Source organism: Armigeres subalbatus, chromosome 3 (assembly GCF_024139115.2).
Source record: "Armigeres subalbatus isolate Guangzhou_Male chromosome 3, GZ_Asu_2, whole genome shotgun sequence".
Lineage (NCBI taxonomy): Eukaryota > Metazoa > Arthropoda > Insecta > Diptera > Culicidae > Armigeres > Armigeres subalbatus.
The window spans coordinates 28,032,615-28,054,250 of record NC_085141.1 but is presented as its reverse complement, the minus strand read 5'-3'; the positions used below and the strand labels follow the sequence as shown (position 1 = coordinate 28,054,250).

The 21,636-nt window shown below is 43.3% G+C and overlaps 1 protein-coding gene across 1 annotated transcript; it reads right to left on the bottom strand.

Annotated features, from left to right (window-relative positions):
- Positions 1-355: 355 nt before the first annotated feature.
- On the bottom strand, positions 356-21,175 carry LOC134224321 (poly(A) polymerase beta-like). The gene is given in 5 exon segments (XM_062703653.1): positions 356-1,580; positions 18,017-18,515; positions 18,517-18,822; positions 19,062-19,319; positions 19,394-21,175. Coding segments are annotated over 4 exon segments (2,358 nt in total). The 5' UTR covers positions 21,068-21,175; the 3' UTR covers positions 356-1,580; positions 18,017-18,395.
- Positions 21,176-21,636: the final 461 nt, after the last annotated feature.

Below are 21,636 nucleotides of genomic sequence, written 5' to 3'. Positions count from 1 at the left end.
CAAGCTCCTCCTACTCGAAGCCTTCACCGGAAACATCGTGTATGTCTTGTTTAAACACATGGTTCTTGTTTGGAGACGTCTTTCTACTAAGTTGATGCACTTTACACTGTACGCTATGTTCGATCATAAGTTTCTCTCTATAATCATAAATGTAATGCTTTTTCGCTATCTTATTTCATCAAATATTCTTCTTTTGATGACTGAATGTCCGAAAAATGTCAAAACTAATATACCATAACTGTCAAAAAGATTGTTAAATTTCTGTTTTCCATCAAATTACTCCCTCGAAATTCTTGAATGGATGTTATTTTATAAAAATAAAATCCCAGCATTATGTTTTAAAAATGTATAAATCTGCTTGCTTTTTCCTGGATGTTTATTTTCTGTTTTTTAAGTAAATTATATAAGTTCAGTTTCATAAAAAAAAGTTCCATTATCCTTCACGGATTCTATCCTCCGTCGGTTTTTTTCTTCGGTTTTCTCATTTTCACCTCAATTATTCAACTTCTCTACTGCCTCACTCACGTGAATGCTATTTTATTTACACTGAGAAAATTCTTTAGATAAAATATGTATGTTTCCCTTTTTCTGAACAAAAAAATCCTTTTACTAACTTTTCAAGGGGAACAAGTTATTCATTGCATTCTAAGAATGGGGGCGTAAACTACCACACTAACAGTGATCTAAACATCGAACCCTCTTTTCCTATATTATGCTGTCATATCGGAGAATCAACTCAAAATTCTGATCGCTACTCATTTCGCCTGGATGAATTTATGTAATGCTGATTGCACTTTTAAAATGTTCCAACTTTGTCCCAGAACTGGTTTCACGTTTCTAGGGCTATTACTGCTAGCACTGAAGATCGTATGAACCAGTGGAGTGTCTACGCATGAATACAACAGCTTTCATACGGTTGGTACGATAAGTAAAATGAACGAAACTAAACGAAATGAAAACTTGCCTCTCTTCTCGTGTTTATATAAAAATGAGAATTCAGCCGTGGTTGAGCAAAACCAAATGAATAACTAATGATTGAATCGGTGCAGGCGAATCAACGCATGTTATATGTCTGTTGATTTACTTTTCTTGGCTGTGAGTGTGTATAAATAATAATAAAATTTATATAAGTCTTGATTTTTTTTCTTGCTTTTATCTAACGCCTTATTCCTGACTGCTCTTAGAAGTTTTATGTAAATGTGGTTTTTATACGTTTGATATTTTATGAACTACTATTTACAGAATGTATTTTCAGGGTTTTCAACTTTTTCGTAAATTAATAGTGTGTTGTCATATAGCTTATAATTTGATCAGTGTCTGTGTGTTATCATAAATGTTGTTTTTTAGCCACCCACGCCATTTTTTTCTCGTTTTTTCTTCATTGTTGATAATGGTTATGTATGTATAGAACTCTTACCTTAAAACGAACGTATTCTTTTCACTTTTTTAAATCTCTATTCAAAACGTTCATCCGATGGCAAGCTTTGCCTAAAAATGTTCTAATTTGAATAGTGTGCGGCCCGTCGATCCTTAGAAGCAGGCCATCCTGTCGCTGCAATAGTTGAGATCATCTTACGAAGCTAAAATGAGAAAATACATAGGGTAAGGTGGGGCAAAATGAAACACGGGGTAAGATAGATCAGTGAATCTAATTCTAACATGAACATGTACATCTAAATTTTTCATATCTTGTAAAATATATTTTTGTTATACTCAATGTACTATAAGATGCAATTGACCGGAAGATTAGATAAGTATTTTCCCTCTTGTGCGTTTAAGTTTTTCAAAGTTTTTCAATACACTTTATCTCATTAATTATACTGAAAACAAAAGCTAAAAAATACGCCTACGATTTTTTAGGTTTACGTAGCGTTTAAAAAAAAATCTACATACGTGTCTTTAGAGCTATACGGAAAGCACGAGCAATCATCAAATCATCATCATTTTCATCATTGAATGCTTAACTTCTTTTCTACAACAAATATGGGTTTGAGATCGGCGTCACCGGCGCGTGCTTACTCGCAATCTACATGCTGATACATTTACAGTTACATCAAACAACTGAAAACCGAAATACGTCGCTCCAAAATTACGAGGTGACAATGCCAGACACAACCAAAAGATAGGAAAAATAACACACATGCCTCCTCGAGACACCTTAAATAAAATAATACCGTTTTGACTCAAATTCCGAGCACTCGCTCTTAAATTACAATTTGGGCTTTATTCGTTTGTAATCTTGATCCTCAGTACGGAAAACCGATGAAAGTTTTAGTTTTAGGGCGCTATAACGCCAGTGTTTGGAATATGATTCATGTTCGGGATTTGAGTCAAAACGGTAGGCTTTGTTTTGGAAATTTGAAAATCAAAACCCACTTGTGTTGTTCCATTTTGCTATTTATTCGCATAACAGCCACATTCCAGATTTTGATACACTTTGGCACAAAAAATAAATCTAATTGTGGTCCAATAAATAGTTTGATAGTAATGCATACAGATAAAGAATATTATGACAAATTTTCAGAAAGATTGGATTTTTTTTCTATTTCTCCATGTAAAACGAGTTTAAAAAGTTGGAACGGTATATTACTCAAGTTGAAGAAAACTGACATGGGACGCTTATGCAAGTAGGGGCAGTATACGATGTCTTTAGCGTGCTAGACACTGAACTTAGAAAATTCAACTAGGGCCTTAAATTTTGTGATCAACATGTATTGCCCAAGGCGGTATATGATCTGTCAAATATCCTTGTTTTTTAATCAAAGTAGCCCAATTGGCCCTGACGGCAGCGAAAAAAACAAAATGGGGGCTGGGTGATGCTTTTTTATTTCACACATACACACACACATGCACACATACATACACACGGACAGACAGACATTTGTTCAGCTCGTCGAGCGGAGTCGAATGGTATATTACACTATGGGTCTCCGAAGCTTCTATAAAAAGATCGTTTTCGGAGTGAAATGATAGCCTTTCGGTACAACTTTGTTGTACGAGAAAGGCAAAAAAGCTTATTCGGAAAGACGCCCCCCACCGAGGGGGTGTGATAAGACGTTCTCGCTCATTTTATGTTGGAGATTATATTTTTTGGCACAGTTGTATACTGCCGCTAACCGCAAGTCGAGCACATCTGTATATGGAGGCCCATATACAGATGTGCTCGACTTGCGGTTAGCGGCAGTATAAAACAGTTGAAATGCATCATCAGAACCGGTGCCCGTCGCAATCCCCCCGAATCAGTCCATTATCGTAACAGTTTCCGAAAACGTCTCTCACGGTATGGTACCTACCGAGAGTGTATACAGACATGATAAGTTAGAGATTGTTTCATTATCCTATGAATTCAAACCCAGGCTTTACCCAAAGGAGTAAGTACTTGAACTAACAATCAACCCCGGAAAATGTCATCGAAATAACAGGATTTAACAATCGGAAAAGGACAATCTTTAACGAAAACTGATTGGAAAATTACTTAGTACTGACGGTACTTGGAACTAGAGATGGGCAAAACGGATCACTTTGATGAACGGATCGGATCTGGGTCATTCATTCTTATGATCCGGATCTTTTAACCGGATCGGATCCTTAGAACAAAACGCAAGAAGAATGCAAAATAGTGAAACGTTCGTCATTCAGGCTCACACTTCTGAAGCGTACTGACAATAACTTCATCCTTTCTTGTTTGCAAGCGTATGGATTACAATCAATATTTTTTTTATTTTATTATTTCCCTACAAATGGTCTAATAACTTGCTGATCGGGTGAACCGGATCTTTTAAATAATGATCCACGAATCATTCACTCACTTCAGAGATCCGGATCTTTTTAACGGTTCCGGATCGGAGCACCCATCTCTACTTGGAACGTTAGGACCCTATTGGTACCTGCACGAGCTGCCCTTTTGCTCAATGTTGCAACGTCTCAGAAGATCCGATGGAGAGCAACAGAAGAACGGGAATTTCGCGCAGTGAACTTAATTGAGGATATCTCATTCAAGTACCACAATATTTGCTACAGTGATCGCATCTGCATTTTGAGAAATAAGGACAAGTTCTTCAAATACAGCTTGATAACTATACATACGCACCCGAGTTTATAAGCGACTAGCAAAGGGGCTGTCCACAAACCACGTAGACCGAAATTTCACATTTTCAAACCCCCCTCCCACCTAGTAGACTTTCGTAGACTTTTGCGAAACCCCTCCCCAACCCCTTGAAGTCTACGTAGACATTTCCAAATTTTACAAAATATCATATGTGATTGGAAAAATATGGAAATCAACCACGTTTTCAGCAATTCAGCTCTACAAATCCAGGGCTGGTAGCGATCAATGCTGCTCAAAATAGTGACTTTAGTGACCAACACTGGCGAAAAAAGGGACCAAATAGTGACTTTTAGCTGCAGAAAAAGTGACCAAGTAGTGAATTTCGATTTCATTCGCAGTGACAAAATGGACTTTATTTAAAGAATAATAAGGTCGTTAAAAATAATTTTCAAAAATTATGTCTCCCCCTAATATCTTTTGGTCAAAAATTTCAATTTGAAGGGAAAATATATTATATATAAAATATATGAATTGCCAAAACATTATTCAACAAATTCGATGAAAAGGAAATTGTGTGCTTATTTAATGGAATGTCTTCACTTTTCATGCACTATTTAATTCCATTACTTGGCACGGCAAATGCTGGGTAAAGCGTACCATTGGTACTTCGCGTACCTGAAGGAATAAAATAGACCCCATCTCGCGGTCCTTAGCCTCTTACCCAGCAACTCCTATCCCTACCTCCCCGCGGTGCTGGCCGGGATACGAGCAACCTTAGGGAAGATCGGGTAACCAACCCCGGTGGGAACTATGGTCGTATGCTGACAGGGAAGGGGGGTTTGCTCCTCTCCGGAGGTGCAAATCTTATTGAGCGTCTGTTCTCCATGTCAGGATCGGCTCACAACAGCGTCTGTTCTCCATGTTAGGGCGGCTGATCATCGTCCGAGTGCCAGCGAGGGACTCTAAAGTGAAACTGTGCACCATGGTCCACCGGAAATAAGGAGGAATGGTCCTCCGGAAATTTAGGGGTTTGGTGTCAGGCCCTGCAAGCCAGCCTTTAAAATCTTAAGCAACGAACAATCAACAAGAGAGTACGGACCGGAACCATCGGCGAAGACCACTGCGACGAAAAGGACTAGCGATTGGAAACTCGGTTCGTGGAACTGCAAATCTCTCAACTTCATCGGGAGCACACGCATACTCGCCGATGTGCTCAAGGACCGTGGATTCGGCATCGTAGCGCTGCAGGAGGTTTGTTGGAAGGGATCAATGGTGCGAACGTTTAGAGGTAATCATACCATCTACCAGAGCTGCGGCAACACACACGAGCTGGGAACAGCTTTCATAGTGATGGGCGATATGCAAAGGCGCGTGATCGGGTGGTGGCCGATCAATGAAAGAATGTGCAAGTTGAGGATCAAAGGCCGGTTCTTCAACTTCAGCATAATCAACGTCCATAGCCCACACTCCGGAAGCACTGATGATGATAAGGACGCATTCTACGCGCAGCTGGAACGTGAGTACGACAGCTGCCCAAGCCACGACGTCAAAATCATCATAGGAGACTTGAACGCTCAGGTTGGCCAAGAGGAGGAGTTTAGACCGACTATTGGAAAGTTCAGCGCTCACCGGCTGACGAACGAAAACGGCCTACGACTAATTGATTTCGCCGCCTCCAAGAATATGGCCATTCGCAGCACCTACTTCCAACACAGCCTCCCGTATCGGTACACCTGGAGATCACCACTGCAGACAGAATCACAAATCGACCACGTTCTGATTGATGGACGGCACTTCTCCGACATTATCGACCAGAACATATCGTGGCGCTAACATCGACTCTGACCACTATCTGGTGATGGTTAAACTGCGTCCAAAACTATCCGTCATCAACAATGTTCGGTACCGACGACCGCCGCGGTACGACCTAGAGCGACTGAAGCAACCTGATGTCGCCACTGCATACGCGCAGCATCTCGAGGCAGCGTTGCCGGAAGAGGGTGAGCTCGATGGGGCCCCTCTTGAGGACTGCTGGAATACAGTCAAAGCAGCCATTAACGACGCAGCGGAGAACAACGTCGGGTATATGGGTCGAAGTCGACGGAACGATTGGTTCGACGAAGAGTGCAGACAGATTCTGGAGGAGAAGGACGCAGCGCGGGCGGTCGCGCTGCAGCAAGGTACCCGGCAGAACGTGGAACGTTATAGACGGAAGCGGAGACAGCAGACCCGCCTTTTTCAGGAGAAGAAACGCCGCCTGGAAGAAGCGGAGTGCGAGGAGATGGAACAGCTGTGCCGTTCTCAAGATACACGCAAGTTCTATCAGAAGCTCAACGCATCCCGCAAAGGCTTCGTGCCGCGAGCCGAAATGTGCCGGGATAAGGATGGGAGCATCTTGACGGACGAACGTGTGGTGATCGAAAGGTGGAAGCAGCACTACGAGGAACATCTGAATGGCACTGAGAGTACAGGCAGTGAAAGTCAAGGCAGCGGAGGAGATGACAACGTCAGTTCAGCGGACGATGGAAGCCAACCAGCCGCCACCTTGAGGAAGTTAAGGATGCCATTCAACAGCTAAAGACCAATAAAGCAGCTGGTAAGGATGGTATCGGAGCTGAGCTCATCAAGATGGGCCCGGAAAAGCTGGCCACTTGCCTGCACAAACTGATAGTCAGAATCTGGGAAACCGAACAGCTACCGGAGGAGTGGAAGGAAGGGGTTATATGCCCCATCTACAAGAAAGGCGACAAACTGGAGTGTGAGAACTTTCGAGCGATCACCATCCTTAATGCCGCCTACAAAGTGATATCCCAGATCATCTTCCGTCGTCTGTCACCATTAGTGAACGAGTTCGTGGGAAGTTATCAAGCCGGCTTCGTTGACGGCCGCTCGACAACGGACCAGATCTTTACTGTACAGCAAATCCTTCAAAAATGCCGTGAATACCAGGTCCCAACGCACCATCTGTTCGTTGATTTCAAGGCGGCATACGACAGTATAGACCGCGTAGAGCTATAGAAAATTATGGACGAGAACAGCTTCCTGCGAAGCTTACCAGACTGATCAAAGCAACGGTGGATGGTGTGCAAAACTGTGTGAAGATTTCGGGCGAACACTCCAGTTCGTTCGAATCGCACCGGGGACTAAGACAAGGTGATGGACTTTCGTGCCTGTTGTTCAACATTGCGCTAGAAGGTGTCATGCGGAGAGCCGGGTGTAACAGCCGGGGTACGATTTTCAATAGATCCAGTCAATTTATTTGCTTCGCGGATGACATGGACATTGTCGGCCGAACATTTGCAAAGGTGGCAGAACTGTACACCCGCCTGAAACGTGAAGCAACAAAGAAAGTTGGACTGGTGGTGAATGCGTCAAAGACAAAGTACATGCTTGTGGGCGGAACCGAGCGCGACAGGGCCCGCCTGGGAAGCAGTGTTACGATAGACGGGGATACCTTCGAGGTGGTCGAGGAATTCGTCTACCTCGGATCCTTGCTAACGGCTGACAACAACGTTAGCCGTGAAATACGAAGGCGCATCATCAGTGGAAGTCGGGCCTACTACGGGCTCCAGAAGAAACTGCGGTCGAAAAAGATTCGCCACCGCACCAAATGTGTCATGTACAAGACGCTTATAAGACCGGTTGTCCTCTACGGACATGAAACATGGACAATGCTCGAGGAGGACTTGCAAGCACTCGGAGTATTCGAGAGACGGGTGCTTAGGACCATCTTTGGCGGTGTGCAAGAAGACGGTGTGTGGCGGCGAAGAATGAACCATGAGCTCGCCCAACTCTACGGCGAACCCAGTATCCAGAAGGTAGCTAAAGCCGGAAGGGTACGATGGGCAGGACATGTTGCAAGAATGCCGGACAGCAACCCTGCAAAGTTGGTGTTCGCTTCCGATCCGGCAGGTACGAGACGGCGTGGAGCGCAGCGAGCGAGATGGGCAGACCAGGTGCAGAACGACTTGGCGAGCGTGGGGCGTATCCGAGGATGGAGAGATGCGGCCTCGAACCGTGTATTGTGGCGTCAAATTGTTGATTCAGTGTTATCTGTTTAGATGTTAACTAAATAAATGAAAATGAACTTTGCAATCTTCACAAGTATACGTATTTCGACGAAGTATACGTATCTCGACAACAGTGAAAACTTCTTTAGTCTCTCAAGTCGAGTCAAGTATGAGACACTGATCAAAGTTTACAAAGTGATGGAAATAAATGGAATAGTTCGTCTTATGACAAGTGAAATCTGATAAGTTTGTTTTATTTGATTATTTTTTATATTTTTTATTTTCCACCCCCTTCACCACTGGAAAAGCAGGCAACTCATACAGAATAATGTGCAATAACGTTTATTATGGGTTCGAACTTATTCGAAAAATCTTCGCTTGCATGTAAAAATAGCTCCTTTTTATAACAAAAATTTATATAATTAATTTTTAGACATAGATTTTTCGACTCACATCTCTATATATAAAAATGAGTTGACATTTCCTTTGATGCAATATAACACATGAACGGATGGGCTGATTTCTTCACCAATCGATTCGTGTTGGGATCAGCTGTGTTCATATCTACAAAAAATTTGCAAATTTGACGGGGAAAATTGTCAAAATACAATATTAGGGCCAGTTGTGAGAAAACCCAAAGCGATCGCACAAAAAAATATCTAGAGTGCAGTACTGCAATGAACTCAAATATTGACAGTTAGAACGCAAAACAATACAACCCCGAGCAAGATCGGGTACGTCCAACTAGTCTATATAATAAAAATGAAATGGTCTGTGCTCGTATCCGCATAACTCGAAAATGGATGGATGGTTTTTTTCATTTCTTTAGCAGTTACGATCGATATAGTTTCCGACGGGTTTATATGATATTTCCTTATGCGAAAATTACGAGTAAGGTTAAGTAAGTCAGGAAAAACTAAAATAAAGATTTGTATGAAAATTTCGTATGGGCAGTTCACAACGCGCATTTTTGCCTACTATGCAGGACAACGTCTGCCGGGTCCACTAGTAGTTTATAAATCTGATACCCAAGAATAATTTCAAAGCCTAAAGATTTTTTCAGGACTTTGAAAAGCATAAACAAGAAGTTCAAGCTACCAACCAAAAAAATCACGATTTTTCTGGATGGAATATCCAAAGTTTATGCAGTTCCAAATGTTTAAATTGTCATCAAAATATATATATTGGAAAATTCTTAAGCATTTATCTGAGCAGATGTCGATAGACCATTCATTTTACTCCTTACGGAAACATTACGGAAAATAATATTTCTATGGTGGATCTCTTACACACTTAGTTTTTATTTCTGCAGCTTGGCAAAAATCCGCGCAGCGGTGTGCCCAGCTAAATAAATACTGATATCCCGGCAAAAATGATGTGGTTTTCAGCAACTTTGACAGAAATCTTGGCAAGTCCATTGCAGTATTGTCGGCGTAGCACCAAATTAGAATTCGGAAGTCTGGACTTCCGAACCGAACTTTCCTTCCGAAGTTTTATCTGTCAAACTAATTGATGCGTTGTTTAGCGCATCTTTAGGCGAATCCAGCGCACTACTTCCGAAGTTGGGTAAGTTGCCTGTATCTGGAGAAAAATCCAACCTCGGTATAAAAAGCTAGTACTTTATTCCGGATAGACAATATCAATTAAAGATGAGAATTTCTCCATTTTAATTCAAAAATAAATATTTTTGTTTTATTTTTCAAACTATATAGGTGTTTGTTATAAAAAAAAGCTGAAAAATTGTTTGTTTTTGGGTATGCACTAATGAGCATTAGAGCAAGCCCTCGCTCACTAATGATTTCCCCGAAACAACAGGAAATGTATTTAAAATTAAAAAGACCAATCTGAATATTCAACAGTTTAAAATCTCTTTTTTAAAAACTGTTAAACTCTACGCTTTAGCAATTAATGAAGTGTAAAGTTTAACAATTTTCAAAAGAGGTTTGAAACTCAGCAGTCAGTTATTGACTTTGTGAATAATTTAGATTCACAATCCGCTGTGCCCATCCTGCTTGCATTACTATATCATAATTTACCAATTACCATTACCAATCATAAACTGTGACACGAAACCCCTTCAATTAATCGCTGTTGAAAATCTAATGAAAACACCGAGACTCACAACATGTGCAGGAAACGCGCACCGGTGCCAGTCATGACCAATGACTGCTCTGGAAATCTGTTGAACGACTGAGCAGAATTGGCTGCTACGTGAAAGGAGCACTTTGAGCACATTGTTGAATGGACAATTGGACAGAGAGGGCACAAACAGAAACAGAAAGAAAATGATGGACAAGCAATGGAGCCACCAACTGTAAGCGTAATGAGAAAGGCTGTTCAAGAACTAAAGAACGGTAATGCCGCTCAAAGTTGGGAGCGAACGACTGAACGAAAAAATCCATCAAGTGATTGAAATGATTTGGGAGGAAGAAGAAATGCCTTTGAGCTGGCTTGATGGTCTCATATGTCCTATCTACAAGAAAGAGCACAGAATCGACTGTGTTAAATTTCGAGGTATAACACTCCTAATACCGTATACAAGGTAATCTCCCAAACTCTGTTATGCAGACTACGTCCGTTTGCGGAAACCTTTGCCGGCGAATATCAAAGCGGTTTTCGAGAAGAACGATCAGCAACGCTCCAGATGTTTACTCTGTGACAAATCCTTGATAAATTCCGGGAATACAACTTGCGGACTTATCATCTGTTTGTAGATTTTAAGCCAGCGAACGACTCAGACTCTTAGACTACGTTCAGATTATGAGCTATATCACTTGATATAGAGCATCTTGACATCAGTGTTTGTACATCTAGTTTTCACTGGAAATAATGCACATGGCATCTCATGTCAAGATTCGCTATATCAAGTGATATAGCTCATAATCTGAACGAACTATTACTTATTTTCTGACTTAAACTCAAATTAATCTTTAAAGTGACAGTTAAGAATTATCAAATAACCCTGCTTGCAGTGCAAGATTACTTTCGACAGATATCGAATAATTCTTGGTAGATATCTTTCACGGGCAGCAGGGACTATGTCCAAGGGCTTGACGATCCCTCCCCAGGCCATCTGCGAGTTGTGGCGCCTGCCTAGGATGTGGTGGGGTTTGACAGTGGGCCCTGTTAAACCTCTATAAAAGCTGCATGTATCCGCAAGTAGGCTCCATAAAAGCGACCGTGTGCCGCTCAAAGCGCACAAGCCCAAGTCCTGGTGTTAGGTGGGACGCTAAACAGCACTGACACGACGGCCCTCCGACGAGACAGGTGGTTTGCGCAGGCCCAATAAGCCGCCTTTAAAACAACTATTACGAACGACATAGAAGATAATACGACTCGATACAATCGGCAACGACCTGGGCGACGAATAAAGCGATCACGATTGGAAGCTTGGAACATGGAACTGCAAGTCGCTGAAACTTCGCCGGTTACGATAGGATAATCTACGATGAATTACATCCCCGCAACTTCGATGTCGTAGCGCTGCAGGAAATCTGCTGGACAGGACAGAAAGTGTGGAAAAGCGGGCATCGAGCGGCTACCTTCTACCAAAGCTGTGGCACCACCAACGAGCTGGGAACCGGCTTCATAGTGCTGGGAAAGATGCGCCAACGCGTGATTGGGTGGCAGCCAATCAACGCAAGGATGTGCAAGCTGAGGATAAAAGGCCGTTTCTTCAACTATAGCATCATCAACGTGCACTGCCCACACGAAGGGAGATCCGACGACGAGAAAGAAGCGTTCTATGCGCAGCTGGAGCAGACATACGATGGATGCCCACTGCGGGACGTCAAAATCGTCATCGGTGACATGAACGCTCAGGTAGGAAGGAAGAAATGTATAGACCGGTCATCGGACCGGATAGTCTGCATACCGTATCGAACGACAACGGCCAACGATGCATAAACTTTGCAGCCTCCCGCGGAATGGTAGTCCGAAGCACTTTCTTCCCCCGTAAGAATATCCACAAGGCCACATGGAAATAACCTAATCAAGTAACGGAAAACCAAATCGACCACGTTCTAATCGACGGTAAATTCTTCTCCGACATCACGAACGTACGCACTTACCGCAGTGCGAATATTGAATCCGACCACTACCTCGTCGCAGTATGTCTGCGCTCAAAACTCTCGACGGTGATCAACACGCGTCAGAGTCGTCCGCCGCGGCTTAACATTGGGCGGCTACAAGACGGTAGACTAGCCCAAGACTACGCGCAGCAGCTGGAAGTGGCACTCCCAACGGAAGAGCAGCTAGGCGCAGCATCTCTTGAAGATGGCTGGAGAGATATTCGATCCGACATTGGAAGCACCACCAACCGCTGCACGGTGGCTCCGGATCAGAGAAACGACTGGTATGACGGCGAATGTGAGCAGTTAGTTGAGGAGAAGAATGCAGCATGGGCGAGATTGCTGCAACACCGCACGAGGGCGAACGAGGCACGATACAAACGGGCGCGGAACAGACAAAACTCGATTTTCCGGAGGAAAAGCGCCAGCAGGAAGATCGAGACCGTGAAGAGACGGAGGAACTGTACCGCGCTAATAACGCACGAAAGTTCTATGAGAAGTTGAACCGTTCACGTAAAGGGCCACGTGCCACAGCCCGATATGTGTAAGGACATAAACAGGAACCTTCTTACAAACGAGCGTGAGGTGACCCAAGGGGGGCAGCAGCACTACGAAGAGCACCTGAATGGCGATATGGCAGACAACGGTGGCGGTATGGTAATGAACCTAGGAGCACGCGCGCAGGATATGCGACTTCCGGCTCCGAATCTCCAGGAAATCCAGGAGGAGATCGGCCGGCTGAAAAACAACAAAGCCCCTGGAGTTGACCAACTACCAGGAGAGCTGTTTAAACACGGTGGTGAAGCACTGGCTAGAGCGCTGCATTGGGTGATTACCAAGGTTTGGGAGGATGAGGTTCTGCCGCAGGAGTGGATGGAAGGTGTCGTGTGTCCCATCTACAAAAAGGGCGATAAGCTGGATTGTAGCAACTACCGCGCAATCACATTGCTGAACGCCGCCTACAAGGTACTCTCCCAAATTTTATGCCGTCGACTAACACCAATTGCAAGAGAGTTCGTGGGCAGTACCAGGCGGGATTTATGGGTGAACGCTCTACCACAGACCAGGTGTTCGCCATACGTCAGGTATTGCAGAAATGCCGCGAATACAACGTGCCCACACATCATCTATTTATCGACTTCAAAGCCGCATATGATACAATCGATCGGCTATGGCAGCTAATGCACGAAAACGGATTTCCGGATAAACTGATACGGTTGATCAAGGCGACGATGGATCGGGTGATGTGCGTAGTTCGAGTTTCAGGGGCATTCTCGAGTCCCTTCGAAACCCGTAGAGGGTTACGGCAAGGTGATGGTCTTTCGTGTCTGCTATTCAACATCGCTTTGGAGGGAGTAATACGAAGGGCAGGGATTGACACGAGTGGTACGATTTTCACGAAGTCCGTCCAGTTATTTGGTTTCGCCGACGACATTGATATCATGGCACGTAACTTTGAGAGGATGGAGGAAGCCTACATCAGACTGAAAAGCGAAGCTAAACGGATTGGACTAGTCATCAACACGTCGAAGACGAAGTACATGATAGGAAGAGGCTCAAGAGAGGTCAATGTGAGCCACCCACCACGAGTTTCTATCGGTGGTGACGAAATCGAGGTGGTTGAAGAATTCGTGTACTTGGGCTCACTGGTGACCGCCGATAACGATACCAGCAGAGAAATTCGGAGACGCATAGTGGCTGGAAATCGTACGTACTTTGAACTCCGCAAGACGCTTCGATCGAATAGAGTTCGCCGCCGTACCAAACTGACTATCTACAAAACGCTTATAAGACCGGTAGTTCTCTACGGACACGAGACCTGGACGATGCTCGTGGAGGACCAACGCGCACTGGGAGTTTTCGAAAGGAAAGTGTTGCGTACCATCTATGGTGGGTTGCAGATGGCGGACGGTACGTGGAGGAGGCGAATGAACCACGAGTTGCATCAGCTGTTGGGAGAACCATCCATCGTTCACACCGCGAAAATCGGAAGACTGCGGTGGGCCGGGCACGTAGCCAGAATGTCGGACAGTAATCCGGTGAAAATGGTTCTCGACAACGATCCGACGGGAACAAGAAGGCGAGGTGCACAGCGGGCAAGGTGGATCGATCAGGTGGAGGACGACTTGCGGACCCTCCGCAGACTGCGTGGTTGGCGAAGTGCAGCCATGAACCGAGCTGAATGGAGAAGTCTTTTATGTGCAGCACAGGCCACTCCGGCCTTAGTCTGATGATAAATAAATAAAAAAAATCTTATTCGAATTGTAGGGAAGCACCAGCCATTCTTATGATCGGATTTTTTTTTTAACCCTTTCCTTCCCATGGTAGCTGTAGAGCTCCATCAAATTTTGCACCTTCCAACATACATCGAATTATTTCAACAACAAAAAGCAGTATTTGGCACAACTTTATGGTTTCATTAGACTGCAAATATAATCAATTTCGAGTAAAAATAGTTAAACTATTGAAAACAATCAAGTAACTATTGATTTACAATCAAAAACTTTTTTTTTCGTTTTTCACTAATTTTGGCTATGCCAAATAACTTTTGTTCTAGCATTTTTTCCATAGATGATTCCTTCCTATTTAAATCTTTGAAAAAAGTCGTGGGAAAGAGAGGGTTAATTTCCGACAGAATTTAATCAGTTAGCAAATAATGCTAGTACATGACTTTTCGACAAAGCTTATTAGACTGATTCGTGCGAAATCGAGCATCAGAATATCTGGTGAGGGGCTGTTAAAAAATTACGTCCATGGTTTGAGGGGGGAGAGTGGTCTAAAAATTGTGACAGTTTGTGACAGGGGGAGGGGGGGGGGGTTATCGCCTTGTGTTACGTCCAACAAGAAAAAGTAGGGGATTGAAAATTCCGAAAAACGATGGACGTAATTTTTTAACGATCCCTGAGACATCCGATTTGTTCGAGACGTTGGATGGATTGAAGCAGGGCGATACGCTCTCTAAGGCTCTGTCTCATTTGGATAATTAAACTGAAATTAAACTTAAAAGTGACATTTCAATAATTATCAAATAACCCTGCTCGCAGAGCAAGATTACTTTTGACAGATATCGAATCATTTTGCATCGATGTCTTATTGGAACTGCTGGGCAGCACCAGCCATTCTTATTACCGGGTTATTTGCTAATTTTCGAACTGTCACTTTTAAGTTTAATTCTCCAAATGAGACAGACCCTAAGGGGCCGTACACTAATTACGTAAGCATTTTTTCTGGGTTTTTCCATCCCCCCTCCCCCCATGTAAGATTTTTCCCATACAAATCAATTTTTATTTATATGGAGCGTAAGAAAATGGCCAAACCCCCCTCCCACCCTAAAGGCCTACATAATTAGTGTACGGCCCCTAATCTGTTATTCAACATAGCTCTGGAAGGTGCTTCTGAAGATTTTTTTGTCTTTATTAAGGAGACTTTCAGCCCGAGGCTGGCTCGTCTCCGGCATTTGAAGATCTGTTGTGCAATTGAACGGAACCATCATCAACAAGTCTTACATGCTCCTTGGTTTTGCGGATGACATCGACATCATTGGTGTAGATCGCAGAGCAGAATAGGGCTGATCATAAAGTCTGTCCAAGCTAAGTACCTGGGGGCTGGCAGAGAACGGGGCAGACCAAATGGTGTTGGTCCCGAGGTAGATATGAATGGGATTTGATTTGAGGTTTTGGCAGCGGAGGAGATGACTACGTCAGTTCAGCGGACGATGGAAGCCAACCAGTCCCCACCTTGAGGGAAGTTAAGGATGCTATCCAACAGCTAAAGACCAATAAAGCAGCTGGTAAGGATGGTATCGGAGCTGAGCTCATCAAGATGGGGCCGGAAAAGCTAGCCACTTGCCTGCACAAATTGATAATCAGAATCTGGGAAACTGAACAGCTACCGGAGGAGTGGAAGGAAAGGGTTATATGCCCCATCTACAAGAAAGGCGACAAGCTAAAGTGCGATCACCATCCTTAATGCCGCCTACAAAGTGATATCCCAGATCATCTTCCGTCGTCTGTCACCATTAGTGAATGAGTTCGTGGGAAGTTATCAAGCCGGCTTCGTTGACGGCCGCTCGACAACGGATCAGATCTTTACTGTACGGCAAATCCTTCAAAAATGCCGTGAATACCAGGTCCCAACGCATCATCTGTTCGTTGATTTCAAGGCGGCATACGACAGTATAGACCGCGTAGAGCTATGGAAAATTATGGACGAGAACAGCTTTCCTGGAAAGTAGGGACGTTCCGATACTTCCGATATATCGAATATCGATATTTTTGTTTCGATATCCGATATTTTTGTATCGATATTTTGCTTTCAATATATCGGTCATATCGATATTTTTGCTTTCGATATCGATATATTGAATCAAAAGAAAGTAACACAAAAATAACAATTGCATTGTATTTTGTGAGAAAAAATACTTCAAAATGGATCTGAAATGTCGTATTTTTAATGAAGATTTTTCTCGGTAGCGCGGATGGTGTGAGGTGTGCGCTGCCATCACAATTTTGGCAACCAGACACTTTACATTGACGCGTCCTTGTGCAACGTCTGTCATGCCGCTAGTCCTTGAATCCTTACGGGAATTAAATTAAATATTCGATTTGATAAATTGGATAAATAAACTTTAGAAATTAGGAAGAGATTCGTGGAAATGAGAATTTGGAAGAATTGGAAAACAAATGAAAATTTCCTCCCGAAACTCAAAAGAATACCCCGTAAGAATTAAAGAGAATTTCCCTAAAATATGTCTAAGAATTTTCAGATGAAAATTTTGAATTTTATCTGATTGAAATTTTTGCGTTAATTTTGAAGAATGTCCGGAAAAAATGAAGAGAATTTCCTGCCAAAATTCCAGGGAATTTCATATGAATCAAAAAGATAGTTTCTCGTGAAAGTTTTAGATAATTTTCTTTTTTAAATTAATTATATAAGAATGTATTTTTTCGTGAAAATTCTGAATATTTAATTAAATTTAAAAAAAGCTTACGTGAAAATTCTGAAGAGAGAATCTTCTGTTGTTAAGAATCAGAATAACCCGAATAGAAATATAGAAAAAATGTCAGTGGAATTTCGGCAAATTTCTCAAAACTCCAGTTGATTTTTTCAAGCGAACGGAAAACAGTGAGGTCAGTATCATGTTTGGGTCCAGGGTAGACCTGCACTATCTGGTTTTCGAGGAATATGCGCATTCGGTCAGTGTGAAGGGAGACTGGCGATTGGCGGTCCAAGAACGAACGAACCGTCATCATAGGCAGGTAGGTAAGTTGCCATGGCAGGTGGTGCTATTTCGATCGTTCTGGAACGATACATCAACGAGAAAAAGAACATGAACGATTATAATCCGGTATCGACTCCGCTAGCCGTAAGCCAACGACTAGTAAAAACATTGATCCCTCGAAATAACAGGGAGAAAGGTTGGAAGAAGCAGTTTATTCGCACAGTGTACAGAGGAAAAATGCAGAAGTTCTGACACGTAGACAGAATGTCAAACAATAGCCAACCAAGTGAAAAGATTATAGATAGTGATCCAACAGATACATTGAGACGAAGTACAAAATGTTCCAGATAGTTCGATCGGGTGGAAGAATATTCTCAACAGCTATGGACCGAGTGCAATACCAACAGCCTTAGACGTACAGCACATGCCACTTGGTATTTTAATATACATATGAATGGAAGAGCCACTTATACCATATTTCAAAGCGCACGAACCTAGAACCTAATGCACAAAGGAGCTTCTCGATCGAATCGAATAACAAATTCAACACAGTATCACTTTTCATAATTTTTCATATTTTTAAAAGAATGTATCTTTCGATTCATTGCTTGTACATGTGAATGGTAAAAAAACTAAATCTAGAGCAAATGATATTGTTAAAACTTACATTGAACTTCAGCGTACTGTACACGGTTCCCGTTGGAATAGCTTCCACGACCACCAGCTTCTCTTCCATCGTTGTTAGCCTCTTCAGCGTCTTCGATCGTCATGTGCGGAACGCCATTGTCGTGATCAACGCTATAGCTGCCGTCACTGTTGTGGTGATGATGATGCTCCTGTCCTTGCGGATAGTGAAGAGGATGATGGTGAGAATGGTGGTGGTGTTGGTGTTGATGCTGTTGGTTGCCTTTAATGTAATTCGGACCATACGGGAACTGATTATGCTGCTGCTGTTGCAGATGATGCTGGTGGTGCTGGTGGCTAAGGTTGTTACTGTTGTTGTAGTGAACGTGATAGTTGTTAACCTTTCGGAACGGATTCGCCTGTCATGAGCAAACCACCTCGGTAGCGGTCTGTGGCGGCTGTTGTGGTACGGGATTAGCTGTTTGCGTCGTGGTCAACGAAGTCTGTGCAGTGGTCGTCTGTAATTGTATTGCCTCCGGCTCTGGTTGCTTCGGATGATGAATCATCCAACAGTAATGTCGCGTTGGTCGACGACACGTTATCGTTATGGTTCGTATGGTTATAGTTCGTAGATGGTTCCGCTGCGACGAAATCGACGTCCGGTGTGGCAGTATTGCTGCTGTTATTGTTAGGGATCTCGTTACTACTAACGGAGTTGTTGTTAGTTGTGTTCAGAGACGCTACCGAGGTGTTGGTAAGTTTTGCTGCAGACAACGAACCCGCTCCTTGCGAGGATTGCGACGAAGACGACGATGACTGCGAGGACGTGTTCGACGGAGACTGTTCAAACTGAAATGAGATGTGTTACGCGGGTGGGATACAAAAAAAGGAATAAAGAAACAGGGAGAAAAAAAAGGGAGAGAATCCACACATATTTTTGAATAAAAACAAAACGACGCAATTGAATTGAGTAGTTCTGGGGTGAGTCCCAATTGGAAGTACGCGAAAATTACCGGCAGGGTTAAAGGAACAAAAAACTCGATCTAAACAAAGGATACGAAAAGTACGAGGGATTACGAGTCACTCACAGAATCGTTCCTTCCTTTCTTATTGACTATCCCCTGAAGATGTTCAGAGGAATGCCGCTTTCGGAGTGTGGTGCCACCACCGCCGCCGCTGGTGTTGGCGGCTGCAGCAACCGCCGCTATACTGGATAACGAAAGACCCGAGTCGGAATTTTTGCGTTCCCGTTTGAGCAAGTTCGGATCCAGATACTGGCTCAGTTGCTTTCGCCGGACGTGGCGCGCTTCAATTTTCATACCGTCTTTGAGAAGTTTGATATGCACCTAGAAATAGTAGAACAAATATATGGATTTATTAGAATACCACATTTAAATGTGAAATAGATTATTCGACTTACAGCATGTTTGTGCACGGAATCGGTAAAACTCTGTATGCTCTCCGTTAAATCTACGTTCAAATTTTCCGATCGTTCGAACTCCAATCCGATAAACCACAAAGAACACAGCGTGGTGGTCCTGCCACCATCGCTGTCTCTTGTACGCTCCGTTTGATTCTGTTCGTGTTGTTCGAAACACTTGGGATTTACATGGGCCAGATTGATATGCTGGTTACGTTCCAAGTTTAGAATCAGATACCGAATCTTAGACTCTACCAAACCACACCATTCCAGGTGATCATCAGCATTGTTCGAGGTCACCAATAGTACAATGAAATGCCGGTACTTGAAGAAGAAACTCGGCGCCTCGAAGAGCTTGTCCCAGCCGGCCTTACTAAGCATAATTTCGTCGGTGATTTGCATCCCGCGGTTGAACTCATTCAACATGACCTTCCTGGTCGAGCTGGACACGTTGAATGTGGAATTCTGTTGTGGATAGGCCGGCGTAATGATCGGCATCAAATGGAACCGGTCCTGCACATTAACTCGGGGATCCCATACCTGGAATCCCAGATTCACAGTGTCGGGTTGCTTGAGAAGCACTGGCTGTGGCCACTTCCAGCGGGAAAATACTAAGAAAAACTTATGCACCAATGTAGCAGCTACCGCATTTGGGTACAACTGACACGTTCTCGCGACCAACATGGCCCACGACACACCACCAAAATATCCCAGAGAATTTGAGTAGATTCCATGTTCTGCAAAAAAACAACAACTTATTAAAATCTTTAATTAATATTCAATTTGAAAAACATACTTTTTAGCCCACAATTTTATCGCCCGTAGTGCCAGTCGGAAGTTGTCGATGTTGGGAACCAGCCGCAGTATTTCGTCCGTCACTCGACACCCGTTCAAGCTTCGAACCGACTTTGGATCTAGATTCTTCAGTAATTTATCGTCGCGCAGATCGAAGTTGTCCGGAATTTCTTTGAGCGCCAATCGTGCAAACAATAAATCGATTTCGATTCCATCAAAATTCATCTTTATTACAGGTACAAACGCCTCCTCTACGGCCCGGCACTCGGTCACTTCCGGCTGCTTTTTCAGCAGTTCGAAAAATGACCCGAAATAGTCCGATCGTTCGATGTTCCGCGGAGCTACGCACAACGCGTCAATATCCGCTCCTTTATGGTGCACTCCCAATCGATACGATCCAAATGTGTAAATTTTCCCACCCAGCTTCTCGGCTAACGATTCTGGCATGTTCTTCGATATAGAAACATCTCTCACCCACTGCTTAACGAGTGTGTTCAACTTCGCTAGGATTTCCATTCGATGGTTGAGCTCTGATTCTTCCTCAAACACATTGTACGGCTCGAGCGCTTTTCCCAGTTCCGTTGTCTTTTGAATGTCTTCCGGTTTCGGCTCTGCCAAACTGATGGCCGAAGTCATTCCAAGGGTTTTGGACTGGGTGCTGTTGGTAGTGGTGGAAGATCCCCCTCCGCCACCGCCATTACTGGCGCTCCACATTGTGCTGCTCGATTTATTTACAACGAACCTGTTCGGGAACGATGATCGGCCAGCTGGTTCCACTGACGACGACCCTACTGTTGTATGAGGGTTCGATGCTTGTGATTGCACTCGACTGCTGCTGCCTCTTGCATTGGCATTAGCTGCGTAATTGACAATGGTCATTGGAAATTAGTATAAGTATGACGCACCACTAATGACTTGCATTAAAATTAAACAAAGTTGAAGAGCACAATAAATGAACTAACCGATCTGGCAAGGTATTCAGATTAACTGAAAATTCTACCGAAAGCCGATATTTAAAACGAATGGAGAATCATACCTATCCCATTCAGTGTGATTCATGTTGTACGTTGGGTAGGAACGAAAGAAAGCAGAAAGAAACTGTTACCTGATTGTCATGAAAAATGTTTACCTAAATAATAAGAGTATGTTTCATTAGTCTGGAGGTAGTTAACGGCCGAATCGCAAAAACTGCATAGCAACATCACCATTGCCTGAGGTTGGGCACAAATTGACATGATTCGAGCATGATGTCACAATATTACACATATTGCATTGAGCTGTTTCGTTAGATTGAATCTAGCATTAAATAGATGGCAAGAATTTTGAACATGACTCATATTTGAAACTCTATACTCCTAGAAATTGAAAACTAATTTTAATGGCCCTCGCTTTAGGTAATTAAACTTGAAAACTGCTTGCTAATGATTAAAATCAGTATTGGTTTGGTT